The sequence below is a fragment of the Salvia hispanica genome, chromosome 1 (genome assembly GCF_029641045.1).
Source record: "Salvia hispanica isolate PSC_SH4W2 chromosome 1, Shi_PSC_v1, whole genome shotgun sequence".
NCBI classification, from domain to species: domain Eukaryota; kingdom Viridiplantae; phylum Streptophyta; class Magnoliopsida; order Lamiales; family Lamiaceae; genus Salvia; species Salvia hispanica.
In genome coordinates, this window is record NC_142692.1 from 46812208 (window position 1) to 46833270 (window position 21063).

Here is a 21063-nt window from a genome sequence, read left to right on the forward strand (position 1 = left end):
AAATTTGGATCATTATTCGAAGTGGAAAAGAAAAAATTCAAGTAAATAAACTTGAAAGAATCGTAGAAAGTCAATCTATCTTTAGCAACATGTAATTGATTCAGTAATCACACATTCATAATTCCATTCCAGAATGGTTAATTTCATCATTATATCTCCTTAAAAGTCATTTACCAAAATTGGAAATTTTCATTCTGAACATTCAAGTTTCATATTTTTCTTTCTCATGTGAAATTATTAAGAGAGTAAAACGACTAACTTTTTTAACTGTAACATTGAAACAGAAGGCCAACATAAAGTGAATTGTGAGTTGTAACATGTAATATAGTATTAGTAAATGCAAGAAACACAAGAAGATATTTACAAAGGGAAAGATAAAACAAAACACTAGAGCCCAAAAATCTGACAAATTGCAACGAGGAAAACTATAGAATACAAAATCTGAATTCAGATCTATGATTTTCCGGTAATGGGTTATAAAAAAGATTGGATTTTTATGGTAATTTCACCAAAATGTTTTGGATTTCTTGTTGAAGGCAGCAGCTGCGGAAGGGCTGATCTGTGGAACAGCGAAAGAGTTGTCGACGTCGCTTCTTTTTCTGTTGGATTTGATGCCATTTGTGGTAAATTCAATGAATGAATCTCTGCACCCATTTGCATTAATCCCTAATCCAAAGCCCACATTATTATGATTACTACTGTTGACTAGAAATGATTGATTTTGATTTTGATTTTGATTTTGATTTTGGTGCACTTGAACTTGAGGGACCCAAATTCCCATGTTTTCTGTTGGAAATCCACTCGTACAAATACTGCCGCAGTGGAGATCATCGTCCCAAAATGGCAGCACCAAATCATTTCCCTGAATTAACAAAAAGAAAAATTAAAAATCGAATCTTGAAATTAAATAGAAGGTGTTTGAATAGAAGTTGCAGCAGACCTTGCAGAAAGGGGAGGGGGAAGGGGTTGAAGAATCTAGAAGATCCTCGACGTGCCAGCCTGGCAGCGTCTCGATCAAGTACTCGGAAATGCTACTCGTTGCTGAGAAGGGCTCTTGCGCTGCCGGTGTTGTACTTGTACCCTTGGCTGGGGGAGGGGGCGTGTATAGGGCGGGAGAGGCGGAGAGGGTGACGCCGGTGAGGAGGAATCTGGTGTGCTTCTGCGTGTGTTGGTTGGCTTTGTGGATGGGGACGTCGCACTCTCTGCAAAGAATCGCTCTATCTTCTTGGCAAAACAGAAACGCGCTTCTCTCCTGCAAAAACAAAAGCGCGCTTCTAATTAAGTCAAGTGTCAAAACATGAATGGAAAAGGGGAAATTAAGGAGGAATGAAACCTGGCAGATATCGCAGAGGGGGGAGTGTTTGGGGGAGGGCTGGAGGAGGGAGAAGCGCTGGTGTTTGCCGGCGAGCTTGTTGGCGTGGTGGACGCGGTGGTCGCAGGAGGCGCAGAGGGAGGCCTGGTCGGCGGTGCAGTACAAGGATGCCTCGCCCTTGCCGCAGACGTCGCAGAGGATCTTCATCTTGACAAGAGAGAGACAAGGAAGGAAAGTGGGGGTGTGGTGTGGTGTGGAGATAAAAATATAACTAAAAGAGGGGAAGTGATGGGGAGGGTGGTTTATTTTATATATTCTCCCATTCCTACTATTACTATTGCTATTACTGCAAATCCCACATCATTTGTGGTTTGCACACGCTTATGCACTATATAGTGTTCGAATTTATAATCGCCAATAACTTCTATACCAAAAGCTATGGTTAGTGCCTAGTGGGAGAGTCTGTTTACAATTTATTGGTCTGGAACTGGAAGAGTATTTATGACTCCATTTCTAACATCGAATGAGTTTAATCCTTGTAGATTAGGAAGAAAATGATGGAATATTTATAGTGCTTCAGTGGGAGCGACTTGAATATCAGGGCATTAAATTGAAACCAAACGAGTTTTAATGCAAAAATTGTAAAGTAAGAAAAATATCTTAAGAAAAAATTGATTGGATTGTTCTAATAGTATGGAATGAGATTCACCTTATTAGAGAGAAAAATGTTTTCTTAAATATAATTGTTCTATTTCTAAGGGATATCACAAATTGACAACTGTGATCTATTTTTATGAAACGGAAGGGGTATCATTTTATTACAATTCCATTTTTCAGTTTCCATACTAACATTTTTCATTTTAACCGTAATACTCTAGTAGCATCAATCAAATTTCAAGTCATACTCCCTCCGTTCCTGAAAGTTTGTCTCATTTTTCCATTTTTGTTCGTCCCACAAAATTTGTCTTGTTTCACTTTTTACCATTTTTTGTAGTGGAACTCATATTCCACTAACTCATTCCTACTCACATTTTATTATAAAACTAATATATAAAAGTAGGATCCACATTCCACTAACTTTTTCAACTCACTTTTCATTACATTTTTTAAAACCCGTGTCGGGTCAAAGTGGGACCTCTGGATCATATTTTCATGGGGGATGTGCTCGGCATCAGACATCTTAAACATGATCACTTCACCTAAAAATTTGATGACTCAAGGTCATTTTGTGCGGGCAGATGTGCATTCGATGTTATTGCCGTCCCCTTGTCCTTCCTCTTTGCTACTATATGACCCGTGGAACGAATTTTGGATAGCGGGTGGCAGTGTGCCAAAACTCTCATCCGTAGAAGAGTTCATGTTGATTGTCTCGCCACTATCGTTGTTGTAGTTCCCTGAGGCATCATTTTCATTCTCTTGGGGCCACTCAAATCAAAATCACCTAAAAACTTCAGGCGATTCTAAACTATGACATAGATGTCGTAGTGTCTGACCTTTTTTTCCTTCCTTCGCACGAATATCATAGTATTCCCTCTGTTCCGCCTTAATAGAGTCGTTTCATTTTCTGCACTCATTTTAGAAAAAATAATGAAAATAGGTAAAGTAGAGAAAAAGAAAAGTAAGAGGGGGAATATTTTAGAGAAGAGAATTATAAATTAAACAAAATAAGAGGAATCGTCTAGTTAAATATCAAAACAAAATCAATCAAAGTCCAACAATTAAAACAGTAATAATCGCTTATTAAGACCAAAACAATTCACCAAGTTTTCATCTAATAATTGAAATTCAAACGTAATATGCAAAACCAATTCATGATGTTCATACTAAGAGATGAGCATAATCAAGTGCTTAAAAGTTTTAAAAGAACAAATAATCAAGTGCTTGATTATCACCGAACAAAACATAATTTCCAAGACAAAAAAGGTCATCTAAGAGGTGGACATCCTATTGTGAGCACTAGACATTGTTGCCATACTTGAAAATATTATAAACGTTAATTGAAATTTAAAATTAAAATTAAAACTACACTGAAAACATAAGATGATACCAATTCGAACACCGTGAATCTCAATTATGAATTAACCGATAATTGACCGATTCTAGTTCGGCTATTAGTTAAGTTCACCCAAGCCTATTATATATCATGAGATATTTATTGCCGTTTATAATCAAATCATTTTTTAAAGAAAAAGTTAAACGAATGTGAAAGAAAAAGTAAAACAACTAAATATAATATACATGCAAAGCAAGGGAAAAGGATTCACATTTATCTGCTCCTTTTAACTTAATTAGTAGCATCGACACGTTCATACATTAATGATTTAACTGGAATACTTATTTTACTTTTTACTGTTTATTTGCACTTCTAGGCAAAAATGATTCATTTTCTTAGGGCAATATGAGGAACATTCAGGTTGATTTGTTTTATTAAATATTATCTGTTCCAAGACCTATATAATTAAATACTACATTCTTGGTTAGTTGTAAAGTTTATAGAAGTGACTAGAAAAAACACCTCATATCCCTGCTAAATCGAGCTTAAAATATTTAAGCTGTTTCCCCACTTTCTTTAGTTTATAGTATTAAAAATTTATAATTATTCAAATCTGTCCAAAAAGGAAAGGGCCAATAAAATAATATCACATCATGGGATTTGGTTGGCCTTTGCTATACTTAATATATCTTCACGTCCCCCTCAGGTATCTGACTATTAGGATTATAGAATACAAATTTATTAATATTTCATATAATTTGTCTTTTCGTGAACATTCAAAATTTTAGATTCTTTTATACAGAAAGATGTGCTTTGGGCTCAATCCCACTATGTCTTCTCCCTTCTCTTCTGACCAAAAATAATTATATACTGTATTTATAGATTATTAAACACACATACAACGAATATGAGGAGTATATATTTACTGAAATACTACAAATCTACTTTAGTCCCTTTCAAACATTTTTAGACAAATAACTAAAACTGTTTTGGTATTGTCACAAAATATAACTTATAATTCCAATTTTAACTTTTTATTCAATAAATGACAGATTATAGTAATTATATTGTGCTCAAAGTTGCCCAATTGTCACCTTAGTTTCAACATTTCCTAAATAAGGTGCAAGAAGCTCAAATTTTTTTAAAAAGTCCGTGGTACTATAAGGAACAAAACAATTTCTTGTGACCTGATTTTTATTTAAACTTATATTTCAGAAACCAAATCTGATTTACTGACATTGGTGAACTCGATGAACAAATCAAAATAATTTATGAGATTGTATTCATGAGTCAGAAAAATAATTGTCACAATGCATGTTCTCTATCTTGTCTCTTCCCCTCTCTCAACAAACTGATTGAGGCACTAGCTAGTTTACTAAAACTTATACTCGATATATACTAGAGTAGTTAAATAAGGAAAAATAAAAATGAAATAAAATGGGGAAGGAACATGCAATTTGTGGAGTGGGGTAAGGATATGGGTCTAAATGTTTTCTTATGGGTAACCATGTCACTCTGCTAAATTTTTATTGGATTACATTACATCTCATTTTCATCTTCTCCATAATTGGACCACAATTTGACGTACTTATCCTCAGAAAAATAAATTGACTTACTAAAATCACTTGTCACATGCCGATACGAAGGTACTCTTCTCAATTCTCAGTTCTCACCTCATTCTCAATTTCATTTTTGTGCATATTCATTTAAATAGTACTAATAAAATACAGTCAATTCTATAAATATGAAAATTAATTATTAAATTAAAAGTTTTTATTTTTAAAATTATGCTATCAGTATAGAACTCAATATTTTTGTGATGAATAATTATGTGATAATTAGTCATAACTATCATCTTTCAATTAAAATAATCACATAACTCAATTCTAGACAATGTCACATGATTATTTTGTCTAATAAACCGAATATAACCATTAACAGCACTAATTAATATTAGCAGCACAATTTTATCCTAAAAAGTGTTAAATTGTTTTTTATTAACATAAATAAATAACACCCTGAGTTTTGTATGTATGGGCTATGGAGAGTAGGATTAGTGAGTCAAACGTTGTTATCAGTTATGATGCCATGTGAATCATATCGTACTACTAAAACATTATTAGTGATTATTGTACTAATCGCATCGTTAATGGACCGGACTAGTATAAAATTTGTTGTACTACGTCACCCATGACATTATCTTGCAAAAGGACAACCTAGTATTAATTATTATGATTAATCTGGTTAAGAAATTTAAGGTATCTATGTTTATAATATAAAACGTTGTTAGGGCAGGTCATAAATTGGGATCAAGCTTATACTGCCTCCATCGAAAGCTACTTTCCCTTTTCTATTTCATCTCATCTCAATCTAGATAGGATATTTTAGTGAAATATTGAGTTGATTAAGTGTTATCTTATTATGCTTAAAATATTAATTTAATTATATGAATTACTCAATCCTAAAATTACGACCTAAATAAAAACTACGAGTAGCATGGAACGAAGAGAGAATTAGTATTCATTATAAGAAATTAGATTTATTCAAGCTCCTATCAATATTTTTTTCTACCTTGCACCCTAATCTCATACGACTATATATTTTTGTGAAAAATAATGAAGACAGAATTGAACCTTATCAGAATCAATATGTAAATTTGGGAAGTGACGAACTATTTAAGATTTTCCTGAAATACTGCTGTTATTGTTAGCGAGCGGTGGTTAATGGTGTCAAATTCAAGCACACAATCTCTTGATGATAACAATACCATCAAAACCGACTAAATGATAATATAATATAATACACAATAAACATTTTGAATGAATTTTAAGACTTTGATCATACACATTCTTGTTTAACTGGAGGCATCTATATTAATTTATCTCGATAGATAAAGTAGATAATAACATTTTAAAGACTTTATAGGAATCAACATTCAAATTTCATTGTGAATAGTTAAACGACACATGCTTGCTAGTAAAAGACAATAATCTTTACCCACCAAAATAACAACCTTTTATTATGCCATAAATTTTTTGTTTGTTGGATCAGAAATCTCTCTATATTTTAAGTAATTATTTATGGACGAATGTATGCCTCCGTAAGTATTGCCTATTTATGGAAATCTAATGCTCGTTTTAATTTTTTTTATCATAGAAAAATAGATTCGTATCTCTTATGGATCTATTATAAAAAATTGTCTTCAAAGTTCAAACAGATTGATACATATCAATTTCTTAGCATGTTAAAGAAACTGGGAAAACGAAAACAATTAATTAGGGTCATATTCATGCAGATCGGGGAGCAGATGCACTTTCATTTCTGCTGTTTTACTGGTGAAGGAATTTAAAATTAAAATGTACATTGCACTATTAGACATTATAAATTATTGAAATTAATTTTTTTTCAGATGTAGCTGTTATTGGGTATGAAATTATTGTACTCCATTAGTTAAAAATATAATTATTTTGCCCAATTGTGTTAGCTGTGTTTTATGCCTTTAAGTTAACAACTACCATAATTAAATAATAATTATTTTGCACAATTGTGTTAGCTGTGTTTTATTATATTAGTTTATAAGTATGGCATTTATAGGTGAAACAAAATGTCAATACGTTTGCTTGACGCAATTCACATGACTTGCAATAAATGTTTATGGTTTTCCCTATAATAATTGAATAGATATAATATCACAAAATCAATAATCGTGTATGATTGGGCCATTTGCGAGAAGTGATAAGGATATATAATATTTTAATATCTTGTTTACTTTAGTTTTTTTCAGAAAGCAAATGCTTGATATGTGAATTTCATTAACATAATTATACTGTTAACAAAGTTAGTTTAATTATTTAAATCAAAATTTTGACTAGAGAAATCCAAATCTTTTGCACGTTACGGAGGAAACAATAAAGTGTTTTGAGTTTTTGGCCATCTTCATATTTCAGTCAGATTATGATCAGATTTGATCCCCCAAACCCATATTAATTTATAAACTATGCAAATTCCAAGGCCTTATTAATGAATACGAGTTAATAGTATTCTTTAATTTATCCTCCATTACTTCCCCAATTTGGACTTTTGTTGGAGTTGGTTTGGCCTGAATTTTAGTTCTACTAGTGGGAGATTAATTGAGATATAAATTTAAAGAACTAATTATATGCAAGTATACAAAAGTATAGCTAAATATTGATTTTCTGTGTGATAAAGAAAAAAAAGAACTTTAAATTTTGGAAATTGGCATCAGATCAAACCCACGAGTCCAAATTATAAAAATCAAAAGTATCACTGAAAAGTTCTCTATAGTAATTTTCTACCATATGGAGTAAATGGATTTTGGCAATTGAGACTCGAGAGTGACAAAAAAATAGCTCGAAAATTATGGTCATGAGGCCATCCGCAACGCTATCTTTTATCCGTCTCTTAATTGTCTCATCTCTTAACTATTTATGGGCCCCACTGTACTTTTCAGCTCATCTCTTAACTAAGAGACAACACGTGCATCCCTTCATCTCTAAACCATCTCTTATCCATCTCTTAACTATTCATTCAATTTCGTTTTTTATTTTTATTTCTTGCAAATTCAATTAATTAAAAATACGTAATTAAAAAATACATAATTAAAAAATAATATAATTAAATAAAATAAAAATTACAATTTAAAGGCCTAAAAAATTAAAAAATACATAATTAAAAATTAAAATTAAATTTTTTTTTTCGAATTTTCGATTTTTTTGAAAAATAATAAATTTATGACGTCATAATTCCGACGCCCACTCGCGGGCCGGCGAGTGGGCGTCACGCCATCGCTTAGCGCACGCCACGTGGCCGCGCGCGTCGTCTCGCCAGCTCGAGGCCGGCCTCTTCCGGACGCGTCGCGCGACGAGATGTTTCATCTCGTCGAGACGAGACGAGCGTCGCAACGCTGTCTCGATGCTGTCTCGTCTCGTCGAGACGAGACCGAGACAGCATCGAGCCGCGTTGCGGATGCCCTGAAACTCTCAACTTTTTTGCCTTAGTTTAGTTCAAAATTGATTTTAAATATCATACATCTATTTTTATTAGTCTATCTTTTTAGGGAGGACGGTAATAATATCAGGCATAAGATTAGAACCGTTTATGCTTGTCGAATGTAAACTGGGCCTATAAGCTTGTTGGACTATTCTAGAAAAATAGAAGTATAACAGAAATAAAGCCCAATAAAAAATTGTAAAATTTTAGGCTATCATAAAATTAAACATTGGATATATTAATATGCATGGATCTTTTCCCACTATAATCCGAATCTAACGATTTAACTTATGTTAATAAAACAATTCATTTTTATTTATTAACACCATCGTTTTATTAAGAAAACCGATTATTTTTAGTAGAAACGCATCACATATATATGTGGCGGCCAAGATTCAAATATTGGGTGCGGTTAGGATCTGGACCGCGGACGCACGGTAAGTAAAGGCGATTGTACACAATTTTTTTGTCATGTTCAAATAACAGAGAAAACTACAGCTCAAACTTGATTTTTCTAGTTATTAATTATATATATGTAATAATAAGGTTTATTAGTAGATCATTTATTTCCTTATTCTCAATTGTCTAAAAGAATACTATAAAAATTGTTTCTATTTTATACTCAAACATGGAGAAAAACTCTATGGGTCTCAGGTTAATTGAAACATTTATTTTAGATACGCATATAATTCTAAAAAATTGTATATAAGATTTAATTAGATATATAATAAGATAAGAAATAATAAAGTAGGTAAGTGAAAAAAAATAAATAGATAATTGAATAGAAAATAAAGAGAGAGATTAAATTGAGTCTTTTTTTTTCGGATGTCCCAACTAAGTTGTGTTATTATTTTTTAGCAGAAAATAAAACATTTAATTACTTTTACTTTACTCTATCTCCTACTTTACTTTTTTTTATCAATTGCTTTATTTTTTTTCTTATATTATATTTTATTTTATTTTATCTTAACCTATTGAACATAATTTCTTAATCATATGTTCAAAAGAAACTCATCGGTATAGTTGGGCCTTGGGACGAAAGAAGTACAACTCAATTAAATTGGAATAGAATGAATATAAAACTTGAAAAAACACACTATTGAGTCCAAATTGAACCCTCTATAGTATGTGGTGTGTCCACACTGTACACACATAAGAATACCTATTTCACCAAGTTTGAAAGCATAAAGTGATAAATAGCCTCTATGTATACATCTGATGTCCTTTGTTATAATTAGTTAGGGTTGAACAAAAAACATCAATCCATAAATACGAAATAGCTATAATAAAATCGGATACAATATAGTACTTCCACACACATAACCCTAGTAAACATAGATCCACAATAGTCAATAGTCATACACAATATAAAGACAACATAACAAACAAATGTAGATCTTCCCATCTTTTTTCTTCTCAAGACCTACGACGTTCATACACAATCAAACAAACACATTATATATATAGATAGATATATGTGATAAAAACATTCACTCAAGTAAAGCAAATGTAGTGAGGTCCGAGGCTCCGGTCCCACTGTGAAGGCTAGGATGGTGGTGGTGGTGGTGATGGTGGTGATGGTGCGGGTGGGGGTGGTGGTTGTTTGGCGGAAGGCGAACCGCGATGATCCTTGGCCCGCCGTGTGGAAACCCCAACATAGAATTGTAATCGCCTTCGTTTTCAACTAGACCGTAGTGTGGATCCTCCTGCCGTGCATCCTACCATAAAAAACTCCCACATGAATAAGACTGTAGAAGTTTATTTGCAATGTAAATGAATTAATTGAAAACAAAAAAAAAAAAAAAAAACTTACAAACTGAAGCACAAGGCCTCTGTGAATCTCTTCAACATTCCTTAGCTGCAAATGAAAAAATATATAGGGAAAATGAAGTAATCTATGAACAAATATGTTGAAAGATGAACAAATGAAATTAAAAGATTTTAGTGATTTATTTTACCTTTTTCCTGCTGGTATCAATCCGGCTGCTGATGACTTTGTACTGTCATGGTTATGATTATTGCAATAATTAGCAAAGCTTAATTGCTTAGGTAAAGTTTAAACAAACAAGATGAAACTCATTCTACTAAGGATTATAACAAAGATCCGAATATTCATTGAGTAAACACATAATACTTCCCAAATTAACAACCCCAAATTTCTATAATTACTGATCAATATTATTGTCACTAATATATAGTATCCCTATAAGAAATTAATGATTTTTATTTATATTTTCCCAATCAACTTTATCTTGACATGATTCGTTGCAGGCTTTCCTGCAAAAATTGTTGACAAGAATCCCAATTTCATCCATCAGTCTATCAAGAACTGAACTTTATTTCTTCAATTTATTCCTCCAATTTGGATATCCATATTAATAGATCTATAATACTGAAGATTATGATAGGCTTTCTCCATCAAATAAATGACAGCACCTTAATTTTAATCGAAATTGAAAAAGGAAACCCTAGAAATTTATTGGGAGAGCTAGAGAGAGAAAATTCACACCTTTTTCTCTCGAATCACCTTCATAGAGTTGTCCATATCTTCGATGAGATTCACCATCTGCTCATACCCCAGATCGTTCAAGCTCTCTCCCCTCCTTTGTCTAACAAATTTAATCGAAATAGATAACAATTAAATCAAAGGAAAAACCAAAAAAAAAGAGGGGCTAAACTAAAATCAAATACTAGTTCATACCGAATCTCCATCATCAGATTCCTATTGATCTCCTTCAGCTTCTTCAAGTGCTCTTGCATTTTCTTCAAAATAAAAAAAGGTTGTATTTTTAATACTTAAAAATAAAAAAAATGAAGAAATAAATAAAGTAAAGTGGAAGAACCTCGTAGTGGGAGCTCCAAATATCTGTCCTAACAGTCTTCTGGTATTCATCAACAATCTGCTTTGTCCTAAAACACAAACACACACACACATACTCCAAGATTAGCACCAAATTACTAACAAATCTGACAAATCAGAGAGAGAGAGAGAGGGGGAGAGATTTGATTACGTGATAGTGGGGCTGATGTATTCATGAAGCTTCTGAGTGCTGGAAATCATGATAATGGAAATCTTGGCATCACAAAGCACAGTGAGCTCATGAGCTTTCTTGAAAAGCCCATTTCTCCTCTTGGAGTAGGTCACCTGCCTGTTTGTTTGGTTCTCTATTTTCTTGATCTGGATCTTCCCACGAGCCATGTTTCCCTCTCTCTCTCTCTCTCAACTCTGCAGATCTTGTAGAAAAATGGAGATAAGATTCTGAAGAGATGAATGATAAAGAGAGAGAGGGAGAGAGGGGGGTTGTATCATTAAAGAGGCTTGAGGGACCATGAGCTAACCAAAAATGGAAAGATTTACCAAATGGGTGAAAAAGGGTTTCAGAGGTTGATAAAGTAATTTAAGAATGAGTCATTTCTTGTTATCAGTCACCACCACTCTACAGAGAAATTTATTTCATTTTACTTTCATTTTGTTACTTTTTTATTTCTCCACCATTAAAAGGGTGCCAACTACCATTGATGATATGATTTGTGTTGCGCAGTTTTGTAGTACTTCAAATTTCAGTCTTGATTGATGGATGGGGTTGGGTCCGGTTTTGACCCTCTCTGTTGATGAAAATTGATTAGGTTTTGTACAAAATTATGTGAATGTGACATGAATTTTCTGAGGCTAAAGATTAGGTTTTGAGGTTAGGGTTTTAGGCTTTAAATTAGGCATTGATTCCCTGGAGCCACAGATAGAATTTTAAAAGAATCTAAGTTGGTGATTTGTGAAGTTTTGGTTTAACTTTAAGGAAAAGATTTTGGTTGTATAAGAATCGTTCTTGGTTGCAAGCACTGGGATGTAGACATGGACAAAAGGTGGAATGGAATTTAATACCGGTTTCTATTTACTTTTGAATTTTTGGTTTCAAACTTTCAAATCTGCGTCTTAAATTATTGCTGTCAATTATCAATTTCTTTTTTCTTTTAATTTGTGGTTTTGAGAGAACAGAATTCATAATAACCAACAAATAGAGATAGTTATGAAACAAAGAAGTCGGTGGTTATTTTCCAATCCCATTGTTTGGCTCAGGGAGAAGTGGTAATGTCTGAGGCCAAATATTCTGATTCAAGTTAATCGTGACACAACCTTTAAATTCATATTTATTTATCTTAAAAAAAGAAATCAATGGTTAATGCTCAAGCTTGAGGCCAAATCATATGACCTTATAAATTTGTATTCACTTACCTAAAAAAACTCAGAAGTAAGCACATCATTAAATTTGAGGGCATCGAAAAATATATTAGTCGGTTTAAATACTTATAAAAAACATAAATAAAATAGTCACCATTCGTGACCATATAACTATAACCCAGAAGTTGGGCCTAAGAAATGGACCATTGAATTATTTTGGGCTCAAACTGGGTTAAAAGAACTCTAAAATAGAGGGCCTGGTGGATTAATCGATAAATACTAATCTAACACTAAATAAAATAAATCAAATTATAAACTTCAACTTCACCTTTAAATAAAAAAAATTGATATTTGTGGTCTCTAAAAAAAAATTAACTTCACCATATCCCATTACTGGATTTGAGTGAAGAGATACATATGAGACTTTCTCATAACGCATATAAACTAGGTGTGATCCTTTTGGTAACGACCGACCCCTTAAGATGTCAAGTGGGCCGGGTCGGCCCAGCCCGGAACCGGGCCCGGTGATGCCCGGCGAGATTTAAGCCCAGCCCGGCCAGGCCCATATCTGTGCCGGACCGGGCCAGGCCTGGGTTTTGGTTTATAGAATGAGCCCAGCCCAAGCCCAGGCCCAGTTGGTATGTGGGCTGGGCTAGACCGGGGCGAGCTGGGCTGGGCCAAGTTAAAAAAAATTATTGTGCTAATTAAACATTAATTAATCCAAAAAAATGGGTGTTGAATCTGATTACTAAATATTTCTTGCTTACTTAAATGAATTTATTTTTATATATTTTTAGGGTGTTAAATTAAAGATTGGTCGAGACATATTTAAATACTATGCATTGGCAATTCTAGAGAAATTAGTTCACCCTTATTCACGACTTATTAGACATTGTTCTTAACAAGTAAAATGATAGAATTCGATTGAATATTCTAAGGCCATGTTTGGTTGTCAGGATTCTATCCGGGAAAGTAATCTGATTCCTTAAATTTTAAATTCCTGTGTTTATTTCGGTTTTTTAATCTAACTGGGAAAGTAATCAGAATCCGAGAACAAGAAAAGTTAGTACAACTTTCCAAGATTCTGAATCATAACTTTTCTTAAGTATTCTTTTTCCCAGTTTTAGGATTCTTACATATTTAAGCAATATAGACTATATAATATAGTTTTATTATTACTATTAATAATAATTATTATAATAATAATATTTTAAAAATAATATAAATTATAAATCATACTTTATTCCACTATTATAAATAACTATAATTAAAATTATCATAACTATAACTATGTTTTATAATAATTCATGATAGTAATTAATAATTTATTAAATAATTAAAATATAATTATATAATATAAATCATATAATAAATAATAATGATTATATTTTATAAAAGAATAATTATTCAATAAAGTCCTAGTGCAACTTTAATTTGTAAATTTTATTCAATTATAATATCCAAAAATATTATAATTATAATATAATAATTATTATATTTATTATTATAATAAATGAGTATAATACTCCATGTAACTATAAGTATAATTATATTATTACATATTATGATGGATAATTCATATTTAAACTATCCATAGTAATAATAAATATAATAATATAACTATTATTATTTGTAATTAATAATTTTTTAAAATTTTACAATATTATTCTTTTTTATAAATAAAAAAATAATAAGTATATATTTAGTTTGGTGTTTAAATTAAATATAAATTTAAAATCTTGATATTTTCCAAACACAGGAAAGTTAAGTTACTAGGAATCATATTCCCGGGAATCATTTTCCCAGGAATAATTTTTCCGCCAACCAAACATGGCCTAAGATTTATATAGTATAGTACTAATGATGTATAAATACATATTCCCACAAAATAAAGAATCAGGATTTTGCAAACATGAAGTTTTATAATATTCCCACAAATTTTGTATATTATAGTTATAAATACATCTTACACAAGCATACATTTTATAAGTAATCCCACAAATTCATGAATCATAATACTATAACTATGGAAATATTTATAATGGATATAAATCTATAAAAATTTGGTACCTATAATTATACAAATCAATTAACAATTAATATCTATTATGCTAATCAAATGTAATTATGGAAATAAATTTGTTATAAGTTTTGATTTAGGGTGAGTAATTGAATATATTGATTATTTTTGCATAATTTCATTAATAAAATCTATGATTATACAAATAACTAATCAATCACTATATTTATGGAACTATATTTGATAGAGATAAATCATTGACAATTAATATCTATAATTGTGCAAATCAAAATTGTTATAGAAAAGTAAATAACTAATCTCTGTAATTATAGAAAACAAATATACAAATATAATACTCCATAACCATGCATTTAATAATAAATTAACTAGGAGATATAGTTATTGGATATTTTATTAAGTATGAATAATATTCAATCTTCAGTCAAAAACTTAATACGTAAAAGAACTAATAGTGTAATATTCAATCTTCACTCAAGAACTAAAGCATATTCAATCTTCATTCAATCTTTTGTCGGGCCTAGGCCAGGCTTGGGCCGGGCTTTGAGTGGGTCTGGGCTCGGGCCGGGCCTGGGTTTGTAAAAAAGGCCCAATTGAAGCCCGATTAATCTATTGAGCCCAGCCCAAGCCCACTCCATTTCATTGGTGGGCTGGGCCGGGTCGGGTCGACCCGCCCCATTTGACCTCTCTACCGACCCCTATATATAAACTATCTGTATATCATAATTCAGTACTTTTCCATTAACGTGAATATAACTTCTTTAAGAATCACTCCCTTCTTCTGTCCGCGAATAGGAGTCCCGGTACACTTTTACCATAAATGGTAATAAGGTCTCACCTTCCACTAACTCATTCTACTCACATTTCATTTAAAACTAATATATACAAGTGAGACTCTTATTCCACTAACTTTTTTCCATCCACTTTTCTTAACATTTCCTAAAATTCGTGCCGCATCCAATATGAAATTACTTTGAATAATATCTCAATTAGATCTCGAAATGAATTAACATAAACTTATGAATTTTAGGTCTAAATTCTTCCATGTGAAAATGTACCAATTGTTTTCCATTCTGATCTAAATAGAATTTCAAATGTTAGATATTTCAAATTCGATTGATTGGTTTGAATTCAGAAAATTAGGAGTTACTTACATTAAATTATTGTATATACCACATACAAATTAATAGCATTATTATTAAATGAGACTCCTAATAGCAGACGGAGGGAGTAGGAGTAGTATTAAAAAAATAGATGGGAAAAAAATTAGTAAAATATAAGTCCCACTTATATTTATTAGTTTTAAATTAATGTGAGTTCAATGAGTTAAGGTGTCCACTATAGGGAGCCCCGGCGGTCACCGAGGAGGCGGCGGCGCCGCGGCTCCCTATAGTGGCGGACATGGGCAGCCAAGGCGGGGTGGAGAGGACATGGGCGCGCCAGGTAGGGGGCGGGGATGGGGCGGTGGATTCAACGCCGCGGCTCTGACCGCAGCTGCTTATAGCACGGCCCGGTGAGCCGCAGCGCGTGGACACCAGTTTTTTTTCGATTTTTTCCATTTTTTTATTTATAAATACTCCGTATTTCACTCCCATTTCACTCTCATTCAAACACATCTACACCCTTTTTCCACTTTCTATATTTTGTTTGTCTCAATATGCAAGGTGGAGATTTTCCTCTATCTATAATACAACGAAGATTTGGTTTTAATTTTTTTTAATGTTAAATTATGTGTTTTTTCTAATTATTATCGCTGGATAATTTTTATTCGAAATTAACAAAAATATGTCAACAATTGATAAAATATTGTGATTTGTGGTTGTGGACATGTCCACTATTGGGCTAGACAACTTTTTGTGGCTGTGGACAACTTTTTTTGCTGTGCCACCAGCCATGTCCACTCTATAACGGACACACTTATAGTGTCCACAATAGGTGGTCATGCCCAAGACAGCCAAAAAAAATCTCTTCCACCAACCACAATAATAGTTGTCCAGTCCAATAGTGAACACGTCAACAACCACAAATCACATTTTTATCAATTATTGACATATTTTATTTCAAGCTGAATAAAAATTACAGGACTAAAAATAATTAGAAAAAGAGACAAAAATTAATTAAAAATTAAATTAAAACCAAATATTTGTTGTATTATAGATACAAAAATATTATACAATGAACATTTTATAAAAACACAAAAAAAACACCGCCACTGCCTACTCAGTGACATCATCAGAATCCGCCGCTCCTTCTCCATCTCCATCGCTGCCGCCGCCACTCCCCGAGGTCGCCGCCAGCGCCCTCCCCGACAACCCCAGCTGCTGCCTGAGCCTTTACATGAGTTCCCAGTACACCTACTTGGTCGCTAAACGAAGGGTGCTATGGGAGGATCCCGTAGTCCAGGACTCTGATAATGATGCACTGCCGTAGCCGGAGCTTTGCCAGAATCCGGTGGTTCGGTTAAGCCCGAGGAAGTTGAGGGAGTGGGTTGTGTGGAGTGATATTTTTCTTTGTAAGCGCACGGAGATGAACCGTGGCTTCGTCTCCATCGCTTTCACTTCCTCAGGTGATAGCCAGGCGGTGAAGCCTCGGAAGACGTTCCGATATGAGTAGGTCAACAGTCTTCGGTGATCATCTATTTTTGTTGTTGTTGATAGGAGTGATTTGTACAAGTTTTCCAAATCTTCTGGCTTGGCTTCGTGATCAATTGGCTTGGCTCTCATTTAGATTTAGGTTTTTTCGTGGGGAAGCAAATCCTCTCAGGGATGAAGAGAACGTGGAAGACTGGGATAACATTTTGAGACGAAAATTCAGAAAGGGCGCCATATGGAAGGAGAAGGAGAAAGAGAAAAACAAAGGAAGCCAAAAGCATCTGAGAAACCCTATCAATCATCATCTTAAACCAACATAGTTTCTGAATCAGGAAGGCTTGCTTTTTGAATAATCTGAACATATGTTTCACAAAAACGATAATGGCCGCTTAGCACAAGCTTTACGGGGCGGTGGGTTCGGCGCCGCGGCTCTGACCGCTGCTGCCTATAGCACGGCCCGGTGAGCCGCATCGCGTGGACACCATTTTTTTTATTTATTTATTTCTATTTTTTTCCATTTCTTGTTTATAAATACTCCATATTTCACTCTCATTCACACACATCTACACCCTTTTTCGACTCTCTATATTTTGATTGTCTCAAATATGCAAGGTGGAGATTTTCCCCTATCTATAATACAAAGAAGATTTGGTTTTAATTTTTTTTATGTTAAATTATGTGTTTTTTCTAATTATCATCGTCCGATAATTTTTATTCGAATTTAACAAAAATATACCAACAATTGATAAAATATTATGATTTGTGGTGGTGGACATGGGCATTGGACTGGACAACTTTTTTGTGGTTGTGGACAACTTTTTGTGGCTGTGCCACCAGCCATGTCCACTCTATAGTGGACACTCTTAATGGAATGTTGGACCCTATTACCATTTATATGAAAAATGAACTGGGACTCCTATTCATGGACAGACTAAAATAGAAAATGGGACTTCTATTCGCGGACGGAGGATGTATAACTATAAGGGTATGTTTGGTAATCATCTAATCGCAAGCAAATAAGTTTTTTTTTTTTATCTTGTCATTTCTTGAGGTTGGGTATCACTGTCAATGATTCTTTTGAGTCTAGTTTGACATAAATAACCGATTAAGTCCGATATTACGGTGTAATCATGAATAATAAATAAATAAATATATATATATATATACATATATTTTAGTGGGTGGATAAGTTGCTTTTACATCTCATTTTTAATTGACAAAGTGTGTTTGTATTGTTGAAAATAATCATCGCACCAAACCAAAGTGTCAACGATGCACGGGAGCACCAATCTAGACAAGCGGAGCAGACGTCTAACACAGATGGAACTCATTGGGGCTCGTCGGAAAAATATTCATCGACGAGATGTGAAACAACTTGTTCACAACCTCGTGACACGTACGACTTAGGTTATTGAGGCCTTGGAACAATCCTCTAATGCATACACCTTTCCACCACGCGGTTGAATATCAATATCAACTGAATAATACCCCCTCCGTCCAACTTTAGGAGTCACGGTCACTTTTCGGCACTCGTTTTATAAAAATGATACTTCATTCGTCCCACAAGAATATGCACTTTCTAATTTTGAATAGTCTTTTCTTTCTAATGAGGTGTGACTCATTCTCCAATAACAATACTTTAATTACTACTTTTTTCTACCTCTCTCTTACTTTACAGATTTTACATTAAAACTCGTGCCGAACCCAAATTGCATATTCTTTGGAGAATGCGGGAGTGATAAATAGTTAAAGTGGAGAAATGGTAAAGCAAGAGAAATAATAATGTTGAAGACTCTTATCAACATTATTCTCTCTCTTACTTTACCATTTCTCTACTTTAACTATTTATTATGTATTGAACCGGTGCAGAAAAGTGATTGAGACTCCTAAAATGAGACGGAGGGAGTACTAGCTTAAGCACATCAGAAGTGTACTATTCTCTACTTTATTATCTCTTTAACTCTACTCTCTTTTCACTTTAACTATTTAGAAGTATCATTTTTCTAAAAAGAATGTTTAAAAGAAGTGTCGTCTCACTTACCATGACACAGAGAGAGTATAAAATATAAAAAAATTGAATTAAGATCCGCACGCCAACAACAAAGCCAATGTCTAGCCCGGACTGCAAAACGATCGCAGTCTCTCACTATCAGATTGATCCCAAACATCGCCCAACCCTTGCTCCATGCCCCATAAGACCATGTTTATCAGCAACCATTCAACCCAACCCAACCATCCACTTTTTCAATATTTAATTCATTTCTATCTCCTCCACATCATCTTCCACATCATTAATATTCATCTAACCCAACCAAATATATATTCATGGTTTATCAATGACCACCCAACCATTCCATTATATATTATTTTTTAACAATAGTATTATTATATGAAACGTTTATTATCGAATAATAAAAATTATAAAAGAACATAATAAATGATAAACTAAAAATTATAAAAACATTGAAGTTCGGGAAATAATCTTGGGAACGATTGAAAATTTGGGAAGGAATGAAATTTTGGGTCGAATAAAAATTTTGAGAGTATGAGAATATGTTATTCTCATCATCATCCAAGATGAACAACAAATAGAACTAATAAATAATAAATTATACAAAAGAAGAAGGATTATATGAAGAGAAAAGATAAGATTTTTTTTATGTAAAACTATAGCAAATGTGGTCTCTATTTGTAAAGGACGAAAAATTATAAATTTTGGTATAATTTTTATAATTTTTTAATACAACATATAAAAGATAAATCAATTTAAAAAAATAATAATATCAACCAATGAAATTGTGCCATGTGGCACCATTTCATTGGATGATTCATAACATATTTGGGAGACCGCCTGGTCGATGGTTGGCAACCAACAGACTTGGCCGAGGAGAGAGACAAACCACCATTTCAATTCTTCTTTTTTTTTTAAGAGTGATGATTTAGAGACATAATGTCTCCAAGCCATAATACCCCTATGTCACTTTGCCATAAATTAAATTATTATATGGACTAACATATCCTTATTTTAAATTATAAAAGGAAAGACAATTCATTTATTATATCATTTATCTAAGTAATCAATCAAATTCATATCAAAAGTCAACTCATCAAATTACACTCTTTTATCAAAATATACTCAATCATCTAAATATACTCAATCAAAACTAATGAAATCTCAAATATATTAATTTCTCACTCCATAAATCATAAAAATGACTACATGCATATACATACTTAATTTCTTAGTATTATCATCCAACAAAATAGTTATACTCATTCGAATTAAATTATTTTATTAGTATTAAATAATTACTAAAATTCTAAGTCATAAAAATGACTACATGTATATACACTTAATTTTTAATTGTTATCATCCAACGAAATAGTAATAATTATTCGCATCAAATTATTTTCTTAGTGGTATTAAATAATTATTAAAATTCTAAGTCGTAAAAATGACTACATAAACATACATACTTAATTTCTTAGTCTTGTTATCCAACTTATATGGTAATAGTCATCCGCATCAAATTATATTATTAGTATTAAATAATTATTAATATTCTATGTCTTAAAAATGACGACATGCACATACATAATTTCTTCGTGTTATCGTCCAACGGAATAGTTATAGTCATCGCATCAAATTATTTTATTAGTACTCTATTAAATAATTATTTTTTAAAGAGAGTATTAAATCATTATTAAAATTCTAAGTTATAAAAACGACTACTATGTGCATACACTTCATTTTTAATTGTTATTATCTAACGAAATAATAGTCATTCACATCAAATTGTTTTATTAGTTGTACTATAAAATAACTATTAAAATTCTTAGTCATAAAAATGACTACATGCATATACATACTTAGAGCACTCCCAATGGAGTTCCCTTATTTCTCCCTTATTTCTCCCTAACTCCTGCCACATCAGCGCCACA

The 21063-nt window shown here is 32.6% G+C and overlaps 2 protein-coding genes across 3 annotated transcripts; both read right to left on the reverse strand.

Annotated features, from left to right (window-relative positions):
- Positions 1–294: 294 nt before the first annotated feature.
- On the reverse strand, positions 295–1773 carry LOC125218932 (B-box zinc finger protein 20-like). Of its 2 annotated transcripts, XM_048120741.2 has the most exons (3): positions 1334–1765; positions 941–1252; positions 295–862 (listed from the first exon to the last, which is right to left on the reverse strand). In XM_048120741.2, the coding sequence occupies exons 1-3, from the start codon at positions 1517–1519 to the stop codon at positions 506–508; spliced, it is 855 nt and encodes a 284-aa protein (XP_047976698.2). In that variant the 5' UTR covers positions 1520–1765; the 3' UTR covers positions 295–505. The 2 variants fall into 2 exon arrangements, with proteins under 2 accessions (XP_047976698.2, XP_088925619.1); XM_089069493.1 differs by having other exon boundaries at positions 941–1773.
- A 7786-nt stretch (positions 1774–9559) lies between these two features.
- LOC125219587 (floral homeotic protein DEFICIENS-like) lies at positions 9560–11596 on the reverse strand. Its single transcript, XM_048121606.1, has 7 exons — positions 11327–11596; positions 11159–11225; positions 11017–11078; positions 10825–10924; positions 10274–10315; positions 10129–10173; positions 9560–10033 (listed from the first exon to the last, which is right to left on the reverse strand). The coding sequence occupies exons 1-7, from the start codon at positions 11512–11514 to the stop codon at positions 9806–9808; spliced, it is 732 nt and encodes a 243-aa protein (XP_047977563.1). The 5' UTR covers positions 11515–11596; the 3' UTR covers positions 9560–9805.
- Between the last annotated feature and the right edge of the window lie 9467 nt (positions 11597–21063).

Excerpts from the sequence above, each read along its gene's own strand:
- LOC125218932 (XM_089069493.1), bottom strand. The coding sequence starts at position 1,519 with ATGAAGATCCTCTGCGACGTCTGCGGCAAGGGCGAGGCATCCTTGTAC. Across the intron at positions 863-940 it reads CCCCCTCCCCTTTCTGCAAG|GGAAATGATTTGGTGCTGCC; the intron begins GTCTGCTGCAAC and ends TTGTTAATTCAG.
- LOC125219587 (XM_048121606.1), bottom strand. The coding sequence starts at position 11,514 with ATGGCTCGTGGGAAGATCCAGATCAAGAAAATAGAGAACCAAACAAAC. Across the intron at positions 10,316-10,824 it reads AGGTGATTCGAGAGAAAAAG|TACAAAGTCATCAGCAGCCG; the intron begins GTGTGAATTTTC and ends TAACCATGACAG. Across the intron at positions 10,034-10,128 it reads GAGGCCTTGTGCTTCAGTTT|GATGCACGGCAGGAGGATCC; the intron begins GTAAGTTTTTTT and ends TTTTTATGGTAG.